General features: G+C 33.4%; 3 protein-coding genes across 3 annotated transcripts in view; 1 reads left to right on the forward strand and 2 right to left on the reverse strand.

The window, feature by feature from the left end:
- Window positions 1-5,068: 5,068 nt before the first annotated feature.
- HELRODRAFT_114133 (hypothetical protein) lies at window positions 5,069-6,862 on the reverse strand (the record flags this gene model as incomplete). The annotated part of the gene is made up of 4 exons (XM_009025975.1): window positions 6,752-6,862; window positions 6,228-6,411; window positions 5,525-5,916; window positions 5,069-5,125 (listed from the first exon to the last, which is right to left on the reverse strand). Coding segments are annotated over exons 1-4 (678 nt in total), but the record flags the coding sequence as incomplete, so codon positions are not given.
- Window positions 6,863-10,277: 3,415 nt separating this feature from the next.
- Window positions 10,278-12,825, reverse strand: HELRODRAFT_177831 (hypothetical protein; the record flags this gene model as incomplete). The annotated part of the gene is made up of 3 exons (XM_009025976.1): window positions 10,278-10,525; window positions 12,381-12,494; window positions 12,756-12,825. The coding sequence occupies 3 exons, from the start codon at window positions 12,823-12,825 to the stop codon at window positions 10,278-10,280; spliced, it is 432 nt and encodes a 143-aa protein (XP_009024224.1).
- A 2,208-nt stretch (window positions 12,826-15,033) lies between these two features.
- The window catches only part of HELRODRAFT_193195 (hypothetical protein), a 7,333-nt gene continuing 1,536 nt past the window's right edge, over window positions 15,034-20,830 (forward strand). The window contains exons 1-14 of the mRNA XM_009025977.1: window positions 15,034-15,123; window positions 15,367-15,412; window positions 15,715-15,775; window positions 15,957-16,240; window positions 16,471-16,517; window positions 16,899-17,078; window positions 17,348-17,497; window positions 17,790-18,036; window positions 18,176-18,303; window positions 18,428-18,499; window positions 18,813-19,053; window positions 19,535-19,651; window positions 19,827-19,883; window positions 20,392-20,649. Coding sequence (XP_009024225.1) covers window positions 15,048-15,123; window positions 15,367-15,412; window positions 15,715-15,775; window positions 15,957-16,240; window positions 16,471-16,517; window positions 16,899-17,078; window positions 17,348-17,497; window positions 17,790-18,036; window positions 18,176-18,303; window positions 18,428-18,499; window positions 18,813-19,053; window positions 19,535-19,651; window positions 19,827-19,883; window positions 20,392-20,649 — 1,964 coding nt within the window. The 5' untranslated portion in view covers window positions 15,034-15,047. The remainder of the gene's footprint in view (window positions 15,124-15,366; window positions 15,413-15,714; window positions 15,776-15,956; window positions 16,241-16,470; window positions 16,518-16,898; window positions 17,079-17,347; window positions 17,498-17,789; window positions 18,037-18,175; window positions 18,304-18,427; window positions 18,500-18,812; window positions 19,054-19,534; window positions 19,652-19,826; window positions 19,884-20,391; window positions 20,650-20,830) is intronic.

A 20,830-nucleotide genomic window follows, 5' to 3' on the forward strand; every position in this document is an offset into this window, starting at 1 on the left:
AAGATTTGTGGCTTCTTTTTTGGTCATAATGTCTGGCTGACGAGCATTTTTGGCGAGAGGCCTCGCCGTAGTTTGCCCACCCCTCTCTAAACCATTAACAGTTCAAGCGGTAAATGTATTAAAAACAGCATCCTTAATCATCAGAAAATTTTATCACTTTGACAGCGATTTAATTAAAATTAAATGAAACCAAAATGAGTCATAGCACGCATTTTACAATCGTGGATAATTTAAACAAATGTTAAAAAAAGGCGAGCGAGAATGAAGTTTGAGAATGAAGTTTTATTTTATCTTCATAGATTGCCGAAGTCATTCACGTTAGAACAACTTTAAAAAGCCATGCCCGAAATTTTAAATGCCCAACGATCTGGAAAATGTATTGTTAATTGGAAAAACCTACTTTCTCGAATGTGGCACCAGACACTTCCTGACTGTTTTCCATGTTTTCCATCACGCTCACAAAAGAAGAATAAATAAAAAAAACTATTTGTTTATTATATTTATTACTGAAATGAAACAAAAACCAAGGACTAATGTACATAAGGCATCTTCGAAACAGAAAAATGAAGAAAAAACTAATTACAAAAAAGTATGGTACAGTGAACAGATTAATGTGCCAAGTGGTATATGACTTAATTAATATTTTAATTATTTTTATAAGAGACTTAATAAAAAATTATTTTATAAAATTAACACCTCATACATCCAGTATATTAACTTATGTAATAGAACAAGCTGCCAGTTGATATTATTTGAAAAAAATGTGACAGTATATCATCAAAAATCATTTGTCTCTGCACATAGACACGTACATTCTTAAGGATAAGAACGTGAAAAAATATATATGTGAATAAATATTAATTATCATAGAAAGAAGCATTGGCAAACTGACCAAATTAAAAAGCGGTTTTATTTAATATGACACAAAAGGAAGAACGCAGTACAAAAAAATTTTAAATTTCAGTTTCGCCCAAAACAGTCTTCTAAACATTAAACAAACGCGTCAATCATAGAGCAAGCAAATAGATTAAACCATGCAAAACATGCACTCAGAAAAATCAGAATATGAAGTCTATTTTGTGCTAGTCAATGGAAAGCATGCTTGCAGTATAATATTCAATCAAAAATGCTGAAATACGTTCCGGATGGCGAACACACTGTATCAAAAACAGTTATCGGTTTAAAAATTAATTATAAAAGGGGACATATTTATTAATTTATCAGATCATCGACAGTGTTATATATTTATAATTAATTATACTTATGGACTGTACATCGTGCACACCTAGCATATGATCAAATCAAATAATATTCGACGACTGAAGAGGCTGATGTAGGAGGAATAGAAAAATTCAAATAATGATATTCATTAATCTTTACAACAACAATGTTTATCCGCCTGCCTCATAGACCTGATAACTGAACTACCTTCAGAGTTAGGGAATTAATTTTAGTTGCGATTACAAAACACTCTAAATAACCAACAAATAGTTAAATGAATGCAAATTTACAGTAAATTTTGTTAGCCCATACAAATTATATCGGAACATCTCTTATTATCAATGCCATTTTAAATAAGAAATTAAGTGGACATTATATCCTCCAGACGATTTAAACATAATAATAATAATAATAAACCATCGCGTGAATCGAAATATTGATAATTTTGAGCTATATTTCTCTAAAAGGACAAACAGCACATTCATTTTGAGTCTATGCATGCATGTCCTTCAAGGCTAAACACGCTTACACATTTATATGTATATGTATGTGTGTGTGTACTCTTTTTATTTACTCTGTATGTGTGTACTATATACAGGCGTCTACTTTTTGAGAACCTATTCTGATTCCACTTTATAATCTGTAGATGATGGCATCTTGTGGTTTGCCATTGGGCAATCACTCATTTTCGACGGCTTGGCTTGTTGTATTTCTTTTTACTGACTTTGTGTCCATGCATTTCGCCATCTTCATCCTTATTACCACCACTGTCACCGTTCCCAGTACTCTTATCATTGCAAACATTTTTGTTAACTTTCTGGTTACTTTGTTTTGCAACTGGGAGAGAATTTCTTCTTGGAAAAATTTTGCTCTGTTTTTCAGCAGCCACGGACAATTTGCGCTTCCCCCTGTTGCTCTCGATCGAGGATGCTGAAGATGAAGCTAGAGGCAGAGTGGTTGATGACGTCGAAGACGGGGGTGTCGGAGATAGTAAGGTGTTTGGTGGTGATAAGGACGATGAGGATGATGACGCCGAGCACGATTGTGATGAGGCTGATATATGAGGAGTGAATTCATCACTTTGTTGTCTTTCTTGCTGGCAAAGGCGTTGCTGCTCTTTGGATAATCTGGTCTGTCTTCTGGTAGATATTCTGCTGCTGCTGCTGCTACTTAAGATGGGTTTGCCGCTGTTACCATTCAGTGTTATGCTGCCACTCGCACTTAATTTTTCAAAATCTTTAGATTTACTGAGCTTCCTCTTTTTCTTAGCTGGTTCGCCACCACCATCACCTTCAACATCCTCTCCATTATAAGTCGTGACTTCAATATTCACACCAGCTACATCATCACCCCTTCCATCTTTAAACGAAGAGCCATCCCCAGTCACCATTTCATCTTTTTTCACATCTTCAGTTTTTTTCCTTCTAACAGTCGTGTTTGTATCTCCGGCGTCAGCTTCGGTGATGATTGCATCAACCTCTTTAACATTCTGACCACAGCCAATAATTTTTCCACTCGTCAACAGTTTGTTAACACTCTCACTTTCATAATTTCTGTCCACTCTGTTTCTGGCATTTTTCTTCGAAGGTTCTTTCTTAGATTTCTTGGTTGATGGTGCCAAAGAGTCATAATCACAACTGACGTTAGCATTATCGTCGTCATCGTCGTTGCTGGTGATTTTGTGGGGAATATTTTTCCTACCTGACGTAACGTTAACCTCATCATCTCCATCTCCATCAATTTTGTTACCACTGGCACTGTTGCTGAGCTTGCGTCTTCTAGTTTGCATGCACTTGATATTACTGTCACTGACGCTGTTGTTAATGCCAACAGCGGAATTGGCGCTGGTACTGTTACTAATTGTTTTATTAGAATTCCTCCTGTCATCACGTGATGATGATGAATTGACAACATCATTATCGTCGTTATTTCTGCTGACATTGCCAGCACTACGCACGCTAGCATTTGTAGCAACATCGCCATCAGCATCACCATCTTCACTGTCAGATATTATTAAGATGTCTTCTTCGACATCATCATTCTCATAATTTTTCATGACACACACATTGTTGGAACTGTCTAGAGAAAAATCTGTAGCAGTAGTAGCAGTAGCAACACTGTTAGCCATCTTACTAGTGATACTGCTCCTAGTAACCGTAGTAGTAGTGGTAGCAGTAGTAGCAACAATCGCAGTAATACTAATAGAATTGGCAGTAGTAGTAGAAATAGTAGAAGAGTTGCCTTCACCTGACGATTTATCTGCATTATTTCTTAAACTACGTGAGTTATTTTTCAAGGCGGATGGTGACTTATCCAGAAATTCAACTACAACGAAGCTACTGCTGTCGCTAGTGCAGCTACCACTGCTGCTTTTAATACCACTAGTATTACTGCTCATGCCTACGCTAACGTTACTACCGCAGATTGTAACATTGGTGCTGGCAGAAGATACTGCTTTGGAAGTAACTTGAGTGGAGCTGCAAGGGGCAATCTTAGGCAGTATCTTGACAAACTGTTTGTTCACCATGTAAAAAGAATTATTTGAGGACTTGCTAGCAGATGTGGTTGCAGTGCTTACTGCAATACTAGCTCTTGAGACTGAAGAACTATTTAATTGATCTTGATCTGATGAAACTGCACCTGACGTACTTTTGTTTAAGATACTAGCTCCACTGAATGATGTTGAATGTGCTGACTTAGAAATGATGCTTTTAGATGAGTTCTGTCTGGTGTGAGCTGTCATTCTGTTGTTGATTCTGTTGATGCTGATGTTGTTAGTTTTGCTGCTGTCAGGAGTGTTGAGAACAATAACTTTTGGTCTAACGCTTTGTTGCTGTAAGCCACTATTGTTGTTTAGGTGCTTGGTACTAGCACTTGTGTTGTTATTCAGGTTGTTGATATTAGTAGCATTGTAATTTTTGTTCAGCAAACTATGAACAGTTTTGACGTAATTGTTGGAAATGTACGAAGGCTGGATGCTGCCACTACTGCTATTATTGATAGTATTATTACAACTATTGTTGAGACTGATATAACTTTTTGGGCTTATTATAAGTTTTGGTTGATTAGCTAAAGCACTGCTGTTAATGTTACTGCAGCCACTGCTTAATGCCTGCTTGTTAACTCCACTCGTACAGGCACTGGCATTCAAGTTGGTGCTGTTATTTACAATTTTGAGAGATGCAGTACATGGTGCACTGGCATTTTTGCTGCTGCTATGTGTGTTCATCTCAGCGATGTTGTAATATGACTTTTCAAAAACTTGCTGGGCTTGCCAGAGTTTTGAGGCTATCAATCTTCTTTTGGCAATGAAGGCACCAGGAGACAATAGACTATCAGTGGATGATGAACTCGTGTTGTTGTTACTGGGAGAAGCAATGGTGCTGCTGTTGTCATTATTGTTGTTTGAGGATGGATAACTACTGACACTTTCGTTTACATTCTGTTTAGAGATGTTGCTGCTGCTGTTAATGCTACTAATATCAAGGGCAGATTTGTTGCCACTACTCTGACCAGCAGTCATAGTAGTAGTTGTGGTAGTAGTAGCAGTTGCAGTAGTACAAGCAGGGTTATGACGAATGCCAGGTTTATTTTTCTGTAGTCCGTCGTTGAGAGAGAGTAGGAACATTTGCATGCTGGATGTGACCGACAACAGCTTTTCCACCATTGACAATTGACTTGTGTAGGAAATATTCTTAAACGGAAAAGTCTTAGCAGGTGGTAAGGTGGGTGATGTCAGGATAAACTTTGCTGACGCGTTGTTGTTGCTGCTGTTGTTGTTGTTGCTGTTACTGCCAGTTTGGTTAATGGACTGGCATTGACTTTGAAGTGATTTATGTTGTTGCTGCTGCTGATGAAGGCTGTGAGCATTCACAGATTGTTGTGGTGGTTTGCTCAGTCTCACCTGAAATTGAAGAAAAATCAAAGTTTAGATAATAAAATATAATAAAATGAATATGATTTAAATTTTCAACATAAAAGTCTTCAAGCAGTGGAGAGCAGTATATGTTGCAGCCTACGGTACAGCTAATATAATATGTAACTGCCCACACTATCTGGACTTCATATCATATTAATATCTTTAAAAAGTTTGAAAAACGTTAAGACACTGATGTAGAGAAAAATTTAGTTGCTGTGTCTTTAGCTTCTATCTACTCCAGACTTCATTGCAACATTGCAATTTAATGGAGTAAATATTAAGAATACATCTGTTTACAGAACATTATACTATAACTTGACAACAATGAAAATTAATGATTGAAACAACAGACTGATACAAAATTTAAAAAAAAATCCAACATACCTGAAGAGTTGAATTAGGCATTATTCCAAAATATCCATTACTACCTGCACTCAATCTACTGCTGTTACTAGTAGTAGTAGCAGCAGAAGTGTTGTTATTAACCACCACACGAGAGGACCCTGAACGAGTTTGTGATTTATCAGCTACACCACTTACGCTACCATTACATACCATTGCAGCAGAATTAGCTGACGGCAATGTGAATGATGTGTTCCCAGTGGATGATGCAACGGTTGAAGATTTGATGTGATATCGTTTCGTTCGTTTCAGTTCCAGTTCCTGTTGTTTCTTCTCAAGTTTTGTGAGGGCCTCCATCACAGCGGAGCAATGCTCGATAAGACTGAGCAGAGGCTTCGGGTTGCAAACGTAACATTTCCATTTGCTGCATTCATCTGGTAATGTGATAGTGAGAGAGTTATATTTTACATTTTATCCATGATTTCTAACCAACTTATAGTATCAAACATTTCTTTCCTTATTCTAACTTAATGAACAGAACAAAAATTGTCAAAGTTATTTGAGAAATTAAATTGCCTAAATCAGTTTATGAACCAAGACAGTCAATGATATTAAAAAATAAATCCTAGTTATGAACACTATTAAAAAAATTGTTTATGGCTAAAATGCCTCAAATTTAAGCTCATCATTTGGTGCATAATAATAATTCCAACAGGATAAATTAGCCTTCACTACTCAAACTCACCACTATCGAGAATGGAGTTCAGTTCCTTCCGGCCTAGGTTTCTCCTGATGCAGCCCTTGCAGAATGAGTTGTGGCAGAAGTCGCAGCAGATGAGGTCGCCACCCTGTCTGCACCACCGGCATTGCTCGTCGGTGCCCTCCGAGTCCTGGTCTACCTCCGCACTCGTGTACCAGTAGTAACATTTCTGAAAGTCAATCGTTGATCGTGTAAGATTTTAGTACATGCAGAAAAAATATGTAATAAGAGACCCAAGAAATAATAACTGTGTGTAATAAAATTCATAAAACAATAACAAGAATAAACAAGACAAATAAATGCTATATAATATTCTGCATAAAATTTAAATGACTAGCAACGACTTATGTAATTCAACGCAAACATTCTATATTCAGTAACATGCAACAACGAAGCCCAAGAAAATGTTTCAGCTGCAACCTGCCTGGTCTCGACCTGCTATAACAACCCTTCTATAGAAAATAGTAATAATGAAAAAAATAACAATAACTAGAAGCCAACTAACTAACCCTGCAGATGAGGACTTTGAGTACAGGGTGTCTGTGATAGTCCATGCTACCATCGACACCGATCTGCTTGTTGCATGCCGTGCAGTGCAAGATTGCCGAGTCCAAATTTCCTGAATAAGTTTAGAAGGTAACAAACATTAATAAACTAATTTTTGCAAATTTTTAATTTGAAAAATTATGAACAGTTAGGAGAGCTGCCAACCAGCCCTCCATCAAATAACTAAGCACACACATTCAAGCAGTCACAAAGAACCATTAAATTAATAACAACCAGCCAATTAGTTAATTAATCAACCAACCACCTTATCATTACATTTGTCAATTTGATAACATGATGAACAACATTACACCACAAGAATAGATAGATAAACAATTGAAAAATGAAAATAATTTCTAGCTAACCTCCTTTAAAAACTCTTTTAGGCCTTGAGGTTTCAATGTTGAACATCACTGGTGAAGCATCCACTGATTCAGGCTGCACAAAAACTGTCCCTATCAAACAGAACAAAAAAAAATAAAATAAAATAAACATCAATCCATCTGCAAAATATTTAGTTATTTGTTTTTTTTAATGGCAGTTCACACTGCACCATGAACATACATGCATTTGCATGACAACTGAAAAAGGATTTCATCAAAAATGAAAAAGACGAGTCTGTTATATATAATTGACAGCTTTGAATGGATCACAATAAATACTATAACACAAAAAGTTGAAAATTCATCAAATGATTACGATGGGTAATTAAATGCCATGGATGATTTCCAGGGAACTGGGCCAAGCATGTAGTTTTTAACCCGCAGGTAAATATTTTCAAATCCATACAAATATGCTGAAATCATATTTCAAATTTGTAATTACTACATTTCCACAAATTTAAAATGATCATAAATTGTTTAAATCATGAAATTTATAGAGATGGCCATGTTAAAACAAAAGTAACAAAATTATGACAAAACTTAATTTAAATTCATTCATTTAATTAATGGATGAATGAGAAGAATTTTAATTTAATGTCATAGTTGACTTTGTGGATTTAAGTGCATTATTCCATCACTCTATTATCTGAAGCAATTCTTCAGTGGCTGTAAAATAATCAAGGTTAATTGCTACCTTGAACAAAGGATAAATACACACACACACATTGTGAAATGGGACTTCTATGCAATTAAAATTTTCAAGACAACAAAAGTCCCAATGAAAAAAATACACAGTCGCCAACAACTAACATAACCAGAACTGCAATAACCTCTGAACATACAAATAGATAAAACCCTTAATTTAAATTAACCATAACTGGTAGAGAAACTAAATGAGGTAGAACAAAAAAGAATCTTCGCCACACTTAATTAACATTAACCCCAACTTAACCTTTATAATTCAACACATAATTGACACAATAACTGAGAGGCATAACTCACCACTGTAACTAAACATAACATAATATTAACAAAAATTAGAAGAGCCACAAACCTTCTGGCAAAATGAACTCATCTTCAAAATCTTCTTGAGTAATTTTAGCATCTTCAACATTTACGAGTGATGATGAAGATGATGGGGAGATGTTGTTCAAATTGTTGTCAGCATTGTTGTCAACATTGTCGTCAAAAATTGGTAATGTTTTAATATTGAGAGATTCGTTTGATGGCTGCTGATCAAGATAATTATCAGTTGAACTCTTTCTCAAAGGAGAGTTGAGAAGCGAGTCATCGAGGGTTATATCCAGTTGTTTGATAACTTTATGGGTCTTCTGTTGTTTTCTGTTTGGGGAACAGTTGGATGGTACAATTCATGAAGAAAGAGAGATTACCCACAAAAATTTGAATTAAAACTGGTAACAACTTTAAAACGCTAATTCATTGGTAGCTAAATAACATAACATTTATGAAAATTGATAGAGCAAATTGATAACTGAAAATTTAAAAATTTGAAATAAATTCCTTGAAACTTATTAATAAAAATGTAAAGTAAAAAATTATTTTAAAAAATAAACCATTTAAAAATAAATAATATAAAATATATAAAATGAAAAAAAAATCAATACCTTCTAGATGACTTTTTCTTTTGACCTAGTTTCTGAAAATTATTTAAATAAAAAATTTAATAATTTAAAAAGAATAACTATATTGCAATATAAAACAAAAAATAACTAAATTAATGAGTAAAATTTTAGAATTTAAAAAAAAAATAAAATTTAAGTTCCCTACCTCATTATTATTCATATCAGATTCATCATCAAGTTTACCATCTGCAACTTTTTCAGATGTAATGGCTATTTTATCTTTTTCTCCATTCTCACCGTCAGCAATTTTATCACAGGTTTGATTCAAAGTCTCAGATATGATATCAGTTTCAGTAAGCTGCTCTTTTTTATTTTCACATAACTCTGTTGCATTAAGAGTGTTGCATTGTGTGTCGATTACATTATCACTTGTGGAGAATATTTCAAGTTCTTCATCATCAAAATGGAACTTGGTATGACCAGTACTTTTCAACTGCTCCGAACCAAAATCATCTGGAGGTATGGGTTCAGCTTCAAGTGCAGATGGTTCTGTTTTTAGTTCATTATCATTACTTTCTAACGAAGGTGTCAATGGAGTGATCAATATTTCTTCATCGGCAATGCAGGTAGATTCATTTATGGTTACTACTGATACCTGATTTTCAGTTTTGACTTTATCTGAATTTTCATTGTTGGTGCTTGTGTTATTAGTGTTGGAACTTACTGCTATCCTCAACTTATTTAAAACTGCGGCCAGTTTTAAGCTGTTGGGAAATAAATTTGGTAAAATAATTATTTATTGATCAATAGTCTACTGTTGATAACACAGAGAACAGTTTGCAAAGTAAAAAAATAAATGAAGATAACTTGAGATAAAATTATCGGATAAACAAACGCCAATGATCACAGCTTACTAATACGAATGTTTCCCCAAAGTGATCAAAAAGTGTAAAACTATTAAAACGATCAAAATGTTAAATTATTACAAAAAAATTTAAATGTAAATAAAATAAAAACAAATTCAAAATTACCTCTTCCCGAGACTACACTTGGACGCCATTTTTTAAGTTTTTCTAAAACAGAAAAAATAAATAACAGATTATCTTTAAAGATGTTCAGCGAGTTTATCCACCAAACATTTCGGTCTATTTCCTTCTTATATATATATACAATCTCCGTAACAAATTTATACAATTTCCGTAATAATTTTAGAATCTATGGCCAACAAATGTTTTACAATCTCTAATTAATTTTACAATCGCTAATTGATAAAAATTTTATTTGTAGCACACGTTTTTTATCTTGTTATATTATTATATACATTATATATTCATATATAGTTTATTATGAAAAATTAAAATATATTTGGTTTTTTCTACATTCTTATTAACGTTAAAAATTTCAGAAATTATATTTTATAAACATGCTACAATGTAAGCACTAAGCATATAAATTGTTGCCATATTAATGTCTTAAAAACATTTATTATCTTTACAACGTGTGTCTTCTTTCTTTCACGCGCCTTATTCTTTCAGCACATTGGCGACCATCGACATCCACAAAACCCGATCTTTAACACTATGTAGTAGTTGAAATGTGGTGATATTCAACAAGCGACACAAGGACTTCACGAATGTGATTCGTTGTTGACTGCGATCTCTTTTTCCTGCAATCTTTCCATTAGTTGTTAGATTTTCCATTCTTTTCTTCTGCATGATGTGACTTAAAAACTTTAACTGTCCCCATCGGATTATCTGTGGTAAATTTCCCTCTGTTTTAATGCGTCTGAGAGGTCTAACCCATTTTCATAATTCTTCTCGAAAACCCCATCTCAGCAGTGTTAATCTTTTGTTCCATTTATTTGGGAATTGTTCAGGACTCAGAGCAATAAGATAGCGAAGGAAAAATGTAACACCCCAACATCTATGCACGTAAAGTTACAATTCTAACGTTTATTTATCTATGTTAATCGCAATCTTTGTTTTGAATTATTGAGGAACGATTGAGTGCATCGAGTTCGTCAGTACATTTTTGTTTCTGATGGCACATAAGCGATTTACAGGGGGAGGCTAAATCAGCTTGTCTATATGAGACCCGAAAAAAGTACTAAATATTCATAAATATTCATGAAATAAATTGATTGAAACATAATCAAAATGAATAAAAATTTTAAATAATAAATGAATATTTAATAATAAACTATACAAATATAAAAATTGTAAAACTTAATAAGTTTGATGAATAATTGTTCATGAAAGCTATAGAATGAGACCTGACTTTTAAGCGCATTGATGATTTCTTGACTGTTATTTTCATTTTCATAAATATTTGGTGATGTATTGATAATATTGAGGATAAAATCAAGTTTCAAACATATATACATTTTTACACATCGTGTCAGCTATAACACTAGGTAACAAAAATAGAGTAAGTCGACACAATGAATGACTTGTGATTTATCTAATAATAAAAACAAATATGGAATAAAAATGTTCTCAGATGTTGAAAAATAAAAAAAATGACCATGAATGTGGAAGATAAAGCGAGCTTTTGTAAATTTAGATTCAATTGTGAAATATGAAAGGTTGCAAAATTTATCAGAAGGGAATCCGCTATGCTATGGTAAATAAGTAGTGATAAGATAACATGCAAAATATATGCATGATATTTGTTATCATTTTCATATTAATCATCAACCTCTTTTATCAAGTCCTAATCGTTTTAGTCATCATCATTTTACATCGTCTAATCATCGTTAATTTACGAATGCAGTAATCAGACCGCGTATTACTAAATCTACGGAATGACAAAAATTATTATTATTTATTCATGCAACATTTGGCTATTACTTGGATAAATTTATCATAATAATACTTTGTTGGATGATGTCGAAGAAGAGATTCTTCGACAAAGTTTTTGTTAAAATTGGCGAATAAAATACATTTTAAAATGAGACAGATGTTTACATGATGAAATATTTTATTCAATCAAAAAATAAATAAGGAAAATGTAAAAACCTTGACCACATTTATTTTTACAATTTTTTGTTTTTGTTTTTTTTGTAATGTTCACATACGAACTCGATAAAATTCTCTTCAAGGTTTAGGTAGGAAAACTTATACAAACTGAACAGAATACATTTTCGCATTGGATATCATTGAGTTGTAAAGTGTTTTACGTCATCATACATCACTACTACACAATCCTCCCTTTTCTTCCAATTGTCTGGTTGACCTTTGGCCCAATTATTTGCCATACATTTGACCCTAACATTTAAAAAAAATACTCTCGAAAGCATTGGTGTTTTTATTTTTCCTGCCGGACATCCTATATTGGTGTTTACCCCAAACCAAACAGTCATCTATAAAATAGATTTTGCGAAATATAAAAAATGTAAGAATGAATTATGCAAAAATACTTTAATGTCAAATAAGAAGATTTGCATAGAAATAATTCAAGATCAGTTTATCTTTTACGTTTAACGAAATAATTTTTACGAACTCATTTGGGAAATGTTTATACTACTGAGAAAAAATATCAATTTAAATTGGTTTTATTAATAGATTTAACATATGCGCAATGTAAAACTTTGGGGAATTTTACAAATAGAAAAAATGTAAGATAACCTCTATAGTATTTCTTCAAATATTCAGTCAGTCTAAACCAAAATTGTTGTTCCCAACCAAATGCTAATGTAGCATCAACAGCATGAGAGGCTTTCAAACTTGCATCCCATGATGCTTTTGTCGTATTGAAGTAGATGCAATAATAGTCTGTAAATTCTAACCGATATTTGATTTCAATGCTGACAAGGGATCAGGGCAAGCGCCTACAAGTTCATAAAATACATTTTCTTATCTAAACAAATTTTTATACAATTTTTATACATAAACTTTTATCAACGAACAGTGTTAATAATTTGTTATTTTTACATAGCAACATTTAATTGTTTAGTTATAACATGTTTCTTAATACAAAATTGTGACATATAAATGACAGACCTTCGGCAGTAGAACCAAAGAGGCCAACAAGATGCAGCGATGCTTGGAAGACAATTTGGATTTCACCCATATCTTTCGCTGAATCTTCTTTCTAAGTGTTGTGGTTGAAATTGAACAAAAAATTTATTATGAATTAAAAAAAACAAAGTATTGATAATTATTTCAAATATTTTGCTAAAATAAATAAATTATCAGAATATCTCAACATAAAAGTTAAAAAAGATACTGACACAGTTACATTTTGGAAAGAATAAAAGCTTGCATATCCTTTACTTTATGACGTAGCTTGTCAAATTTTATGCATACCAGCAACTTCATCTGCTAGTGAACGTGTCTTCAGCATTGCAGGTCGAATATTGGAGAACAGAAGAACTACATTATCAGCGATTTTTGAATAGTGTTAATAACTTATTATTTTTACATAGCAACATTTAATTGTTTAGTTATAACATGTTTCTTAATAAAAAAATTGTGACTGTTTATTTTGGTCTTATTTACATTTTTATAAGAAAAAATCGTGTTGTTGAACGGGAGAGAATGGGTGGGAAGTGGGTTGGAAATTGGAAATGAATTGTCAGTCTACATCTCTTCAATCTTTCTTTATATTGCTTATTATCCGGGTTGCCGTTTTTGAACTTTATTAAACGCTTTTTTTTATTTTTTTGCCAGTTATGACACCATGCCTGTATGCAGAGTTCCAATTTAGGTCGCAATAACGTTTAAAATAAATTCAATATTATTGATTTATCTCTGTTAACGATCTTTTTTCATCATGCCAAGTGTATTGTTTGCTCTTTTTTCTTCTGCTTCTATGCATTGCCTGGTAGGTTCCCCATGTCTGTCTACAATTATTCCAAGGTCAAAAATGGCATCTAAAATGCTTAATACGTTTTTTTCAATAATAAAATATATTAACTATATTTTTTAAAATATTAAATTTGCTAAAATTAATTTATAAAAAAAAATTAAAGTACCGGGAACGTTAAATTTTTTTTAAGTACCATGTGAGGGTTTATTTTCATAAAATAACTCAACCACAAAATTTTGCTAAGTTAAGTACACCATTTTTTCACAGTAATTCAACAACAAAGTTGTTTGTATTATGCAACAATAGGCGAATCCTGAAACAATTTTGTATTAGTCTAGCGTTTTTCAATTTATAATTGATTTTTTCAATTATTTGTACAACAAATAGCTCATTATTAAGCCTGTTAAGTTCCTGAACCAATTTTTCATGCAATTTTTTAGAATAATAAATACGTTAACACAAAACAACGTAAAAGCTTGTTATCTGCAACTATTTTTTTCATTTTGTCATCATTGTTGAATAAGGAATTTGTTTTTTGTATTTCTCTTTAATAAATATTTTAAGACTCGGTTTCTGTGCTTCATCATTAACTGCCATTGTTTTGCTTCTTACTTTCGTAAGTTAGAATTCCAATTTATTATTCCAATAGAATTCCAATAGCGTGTTACTGAATGTCTATTGCTGGTCGACTTTGTTTAACGACCAAAAAATTTGTAATTTTTATATTTTATGCTCATTAAACAAAGTCTTTCAGCAAAAAACATTCAGTAACACGCTATTGGATTTCTGCCGATTAACAAAGTAAGAAATAAAACAATGATGAAAATTCAGTAATAAATTTTATTATTTGTACGATATTCTCAACTCTAATTTTATAAATAAATAAAAAAATAAATGAGTATAAAAACAAATAAGTAAATAAATCAATAAATGAGCGGCATGATGGCTCATGTTTAAAGGCACCTGGTCTTGCTATTGTAATGACTGGGTTCGAATACAAAGAGATCAAATGAAATGTGTATGATGCGTCGTTTTACACGTATTCATTTACGCTCTGTGTGTTTGTTGTTGAAACCTCTGAAGCAAATGCAAAAAAGAGAGTAACCTTTAAATAAAAACTAAAAGTATGTATATTATAAATACAATATATAATCTTAACAGCGTTATTAATATTTAATAGATATGAAATCTAATATTTTTACGATTATAAACACCTGCCATTAAACTCGTAAATATAAAGTTAATAATATTATACACAAATAAAGAACATAAATTTTTACAACCGTGGACCATTTCTGTATCTATGGGTCCAATAGTTGACTTTGAGAAACATGTACATATGAATAGAACGTCTTCGGTTTTAGGCATTCGTTAGAAAATTTCCAACCAGAGCACACACGATTTTTTAAAATCATCTGTTCAGCGTTACAGAACTTTTTTTTATATCGATATTAACTTTTAGTTGTAAGCTGTAAATATTTGAAATGGCGACTACCGTGTCGAGTCATATTTCGAACGATTTGGATGCCGATAATGAGGATTCCTGGCTCTACGGATTAGGTAAATTTTTTAATACAATTTAATTTTTTGTGAGTTGGATCGTCTGTTGTAAACTGCTCAAATTTTTTAGTCGGCCATAGCAGTAGATGTTGTATTAATATTTTGTATGCAGAGATTGTAATGTAATGTACGGTACATTTATTTTTACTGGCAGTGTATATTTTTATTCTATTTGTTATTATTGAATAATTGTGATCCAATGTTTTAAAGTTATGAATCATATATTTCAATTTTGTTTTTCAGATCAGGACAAAACTAAAGGTGGGCAAGAAGAAGGAATTTTATTAAGGTGGGTTCCTAAATTTTTTTGAAATTTTTTGAGTTTACTGATCAAGTTTACTGATATCTTAATGATTTAATACTAAAGATTAAACAGATGGTATAAAAATATTCATTAATTTGATTAAAATATTGTAAACAATTTAAGTTTGATGAGGGTTTTTCCCTAGATAATTAATATTAAATAGTATGACCTAGTGTCCTAATCATTTAAAATCCATGGTTGATTTCCATAATTTGATTAATTTCTTTTCATTAACTAGATAAATCTGAATATAAAATATAATTGAAAATATTTAATTTTTCCAACAGTGAAAACAAGCCAACTGCCAGCAATGATTTGAAAAAAGATCCTAAATGTGAAGTAGCAGAGGTAATCATTTTTTTTCTCAGTAATTTTTTGGGTCCATTGTTGTATAATGATTTAAGACAAATTTTTTGATTTAAAATTTCTAAATATTGTACATATTAATTTAATTGTTTGAAAGTTAAGTTTGAAAAGCATCATCTGAAAAGCAAAAATTATAAGTAAATACTTTGATAATTTTCAACAGCCAGAGTTGACAAATTCAGATACCTTGGCTGACCTGCCAATGAAAGAAAATGATGATAGTTCCACCACCAACAACAACACCACCACCACTAACATCACCACCATAAACTCTAATGATACCAGCAACCACGATGTTGGTGGTGTGGCAGCGGATGCCGACGTAGCAGATGTTAGTATTTCCAAGGAACAGAATGGGGGTAGTGACGATGGAATTAATTCAGAGGATGACGATGAGGATGATGGGGTTCAGGTCACCATTGAAGATATCAAACTGCAGGTGTTCGAGTGAGTTCACCTTTTGAAATTTATTCATCACCGGTGTCATCATCATTTAAATCATCATTATTATTGTTATAATTGCATTATTCAAATCATTACATTAAGGTAGTTATTTTGCGTATAACATAATTTAAGCATTGTATAATATAAGCCTACACTAATGTTTATATGTTAACTTCTGCCATTAACTTCCATCAATGTTTATTAAATGTTAATTTCAATTTTTTCTACCACAGTCCAGCCATTCCTTTCAAAGGACCATACCAAAGACAGGGCTCTCAAGGTTTGTTCTTTTTGGTTTTTTGTTCTATTGTGGATTGTAATTATTGATACTCAATTAAACTTTTCGTGGTTGAAGATGTTTAGTTGAAGGAATGAATGTGTAAATATGAATGAATGAATATGTATGAATATGCATGAAAGAATGAAGTTAGAAGTTGATCATAATGATTGATCAAGTCATTGGGAAAGACCAAATCCCAATACTTTTGAGTTCATATCCACACATATACATAAACTCTTGCATGAAATGCATTCACTGACATGTCTAATTTTCACACGAAATATAAAATTTTAAAATCCAGAATATCAAAATTTATAAATAAAAGGAAAAATTGTGGATTTAACAAAGTTATTATAAACCTTTAATTGTAATAACTTGCAGGTATGACGAATGGTCCGCAAATGATGGCGGCAGGTGTTGTGCCATCCTCATCACTCTCTACCAAGCCCATGATGATGAAAGGAGTGGATTTGGATGCCGTCGGGACTGTCAATGGGGTCTCTGTGTACGAGTTCGACCTCGAGTCCATCAAGATTGAGGACAAGCCCTGGAGGAAGCCAGGTTGGTTGGCTGGTTGATTTGTGGGTTGGCTGGTTGATTGGTTGGTTGGCTGGTTGATTGATTGGTTGATTAGCTAGTTGTTTGGCTGGTTAATTAATTTTATGATTGGTTTTTTTTTGCTTATTAGTTTCCTATTATTTGATTGGTTGGTTACTCAATAGAAAATGTTATTGTTTCACACATTATTTTCATAAAACAACTGCAACATTACTCAAACATTAACAACAATAAACAACATTACAATTCACAATAACATTATGTAACGACAGGAGCCGATCTAACTGACTACTTCAACTACGGGTTCACTGAAGACACCTGGATGAAGTACTGCGAGAGGCAGAGGAGAATGAGGATTGAGAACAACTGCAAGACTGGACTCTTTCAGTCGGTTGAAACTCTATCCAATATTACCCCAATTGGTATGTTGTTGTTGTTGCTGCAGTTGTTGTTGTTATTGTTGCTGTTGTTGTCGTTGTTGTTATTGTTGTTGTTGCTGTTGTCTAGAAGTTACTGTTACCATGTACTTTGTGCCATATTTTTTTTTGGTGTCTTTTACTTTGTGTGGTGGTGCAATAATTTGTTGTTGAGTTGTCTGTGTTGGTACTTGGTTATGTAATTTTACGGTGCTGATAGCATTGGTGTGTACTGTTTTTTTTAATTGAGGATTCTGCAACTTGATGTCATTGAATTATTTTTGCTTGCGTGAAACAGACGCCAGCACGTATCTTGGTCAGACCAGGAAGGGCCAACAACTCACGAATCTAGTACAACAACAGCAGCAGCTACCACCTCAACAACTACCAATGAAATCAAGCGGCGTTATTGACGTGATTGGCGGCTCTGTGAGGGATTCAAGGAGACCTCAGCAGCAGCCTCCGCAACAGCCTCAGCAACCGCTGCAGCAACAATCGTTGCAACAGCAACCAACACAACAACAGGACTTTGTTGTTGCCGCTAGGTATTTACTTGTTGCATATTAACTCATTATTTTTCTTCTCTTCTTTTTTTATGTTTTTTCATTTTATTTTTCTTACATGGCAATCATTACATTCATGAGTAAATCAACAAGGAGACTAATAAACAATTCCAAATTACAGTCAGGCAGGTTCAGCAATGATGCCACAAATCATGACAGTGCCTCCACCGATGCTCACCATGCCTCCTCCAGATTTCAACCTACCCCCTCCGACGGCTTTGCCGCCCCCTATGGCACCTCCCCCTCATGGTTTGTTGGCTTTTGTTTTTAGAGCGTATAAATGTATACAAATAATTATTAATAATAATAATGTACATATGTATTCACTAAACGTTCATGTACTAACATATGTAACACTAATATGTACACACAGGAATGCTTGCACACCCTCCGATCCTGGTGGCTCCTCCCAATTTTGTTCACCCGCCAATGGCAGGACAGTATGGTAAGTTGATTGACCTCCATTGCTTTATAGATCTGTCTACGTTTTTTTGAGTTATTTTTGCTGGATTATGTGTAATTTAGAAATTAGTTTGGGTGTTATTATGTTATTAATAACTTAATATATATGTAGGATGAAGTTAATTGGTTATTTTTTCAAGTTGCACGTTGTTCAAGTTGTTAAAATTATGAGATTGGCTGACTGATCTGTCAAATTGTTTTTTTTTCTAATAATAAGAAACATCATTGTGGATCAATGGTGTTCTAAAACAAAAAGCTTTATCACGTATTGTAACTTTAAATTTTTAAATATTTAGTATGCAATTATGAAGAAGTGTTTGTAACGAGGAACGAACTTAACAATATGGATTCAGCAGACTTCTATCGGCCTCAGATGATTGGAGGTCCGCCACCGTCTTCCTCGACCAATCACAATCTAGATAGGCGGGGCTTAGTTGCCTTTCCTGAACGTCCGACATTCCGATTGGATAATCCTTACGCCCAACCGCCTCCGCATCACTTCCAGATACCTGCAGGAATGCCCCCTCCCACCCATTGGTTGGTTGTCGATTTGTTTTATCTGTTGAGTTTCATTTTTTCTAAAGATTCTCAATAGTTTGTAGATGTTATTCAAATGTATTTTCTTCATGTCTCACTTTAACTTTCTTTCATGGTTTCTATCTTGAATCCTCATTTAATTAATAACAAGATGGTCGAAATATAGACGGTAAACTGTAAATTTACTTACGAATATGCACTCTCACATTTAACGAACATTTCTGCTTCTTTTGTATAATTTTTCATAAGTAGCTTCTTCATCAGGGAGGATTATTACCTAAAAAAAACATTGCATCACATCACCTCTATACACAGTAACAAATAAAACAACACTGCACAACAAACACGCCATAACACAACACCACACACACCACATAACGCATTCCGACTCAACTTACGACACCACAGCGCGACAACACACACCGCGCCTATACTCGACACACGACACAACAACATACACGCCACACCAACCACACCACAGGAAGACACCGGCTGGACACATGGATGGCCACATGATGAACAGTCGACCGCAGATGAGTGAACGCAACTGGGCCAGGAGCAGCCCACGCAAGAGGTCACATGACTCGGACATCAGCAGGTTATTATTATTATTATTATTATTATCATTACTACCATTATTATTATTATTATTATTATTATTATTATTATTATTATTATTATTATTATTATTATTATTATTATTGCTGTTAGTATATTATTAATGATGATGTAATGGTTGATAAAGTTAGTCTAATGAATTATTTACTTCACAGCAGTTCCAGTGATGAGTCTGTCAAGAAGCTGAAAGAAGGCACCGAGCCGTCTGAGAAGTTAGTGTTTGGCGTTTCGCCAGATGACATTTCATTTAAATTCATTCCTCTCCACTACTGTCAAATGATGTTCATTCATCATATCATATTATTCCTTTTTTCAAAAATTAACTATTAAGTGAAGTAAATATTAACTTACCGTGGTCAGGCGTCGATGGCTTTGGATATTTTTGTTAAAGTTTTGGGTAGAATTTTGTGAAATCTCTGTATACCTTTTGATTTTGATAGGTTAGACCTCATACAACATATTTTATTAATATATATATATAAAAATATGTTGTAGAGGCCCTCAAAATATAACTTTATATAATTTATGGCTACACCACAGCGTATTTATTATTATTAGTGTTATTATTATTATTATTAATATTCTGAATAGTCATTAAAAAAACTGCAAACTACTTAAAAAGTACTTAAATATAAAGTTAGCCATCACTCACAATAACCTTCTAATTGACACTGACCAATCAAGTTACTCATTCTACAACCACTCAACCAATCACCGCAGGGACAGCAGACCGCCCACTGAGAAGACTCAGCCCAACTCGGCGTCATCCCAAATCCCGCCGTCGTCTTCAGCGTCGTCACGTGCAGAGTCGCGCCACAGGTCACGTGACCGATCGCGTCTGCGTGACTACGATCGCGATTACGATCGCAGACGGGCGGCCGATTACGATCGTTCTCGCCACCACCACCATCGCCACCATTATTACAGGAGCAGCAGGGATGATGATTATGACGATAGGAGGAAGTACTCCAGCAGAAGGTTGGTTGATTGATTTATTGATTGGTTGGTTGGTTGGTTGGTTTAATGAATGGTCGATTGATTTATCACATGATTGTATGATTGTTGCAATCAAAGTTATTGGTTGATTGAGTGATTGATTACTTGATTAATTGGTTGGTTGAATGATTGAGATTCTAGGTGACTGAATGATTTATTTGTT

Source organism: Helobdella robusta, assembly GCF_000326865.2.
Source record: "Helobdella robusta unplaced genomic scaffold HELROscaffold_44, whole genome shotgun sequence".
NCBI classification, from domain to species: domain Eukaryota; kingdom Metazoa; phylum Annelida; class Clitellata; order Rhynchobdellida; family Glossiphoniidae; genus Helobdella; species Helobdella robusta.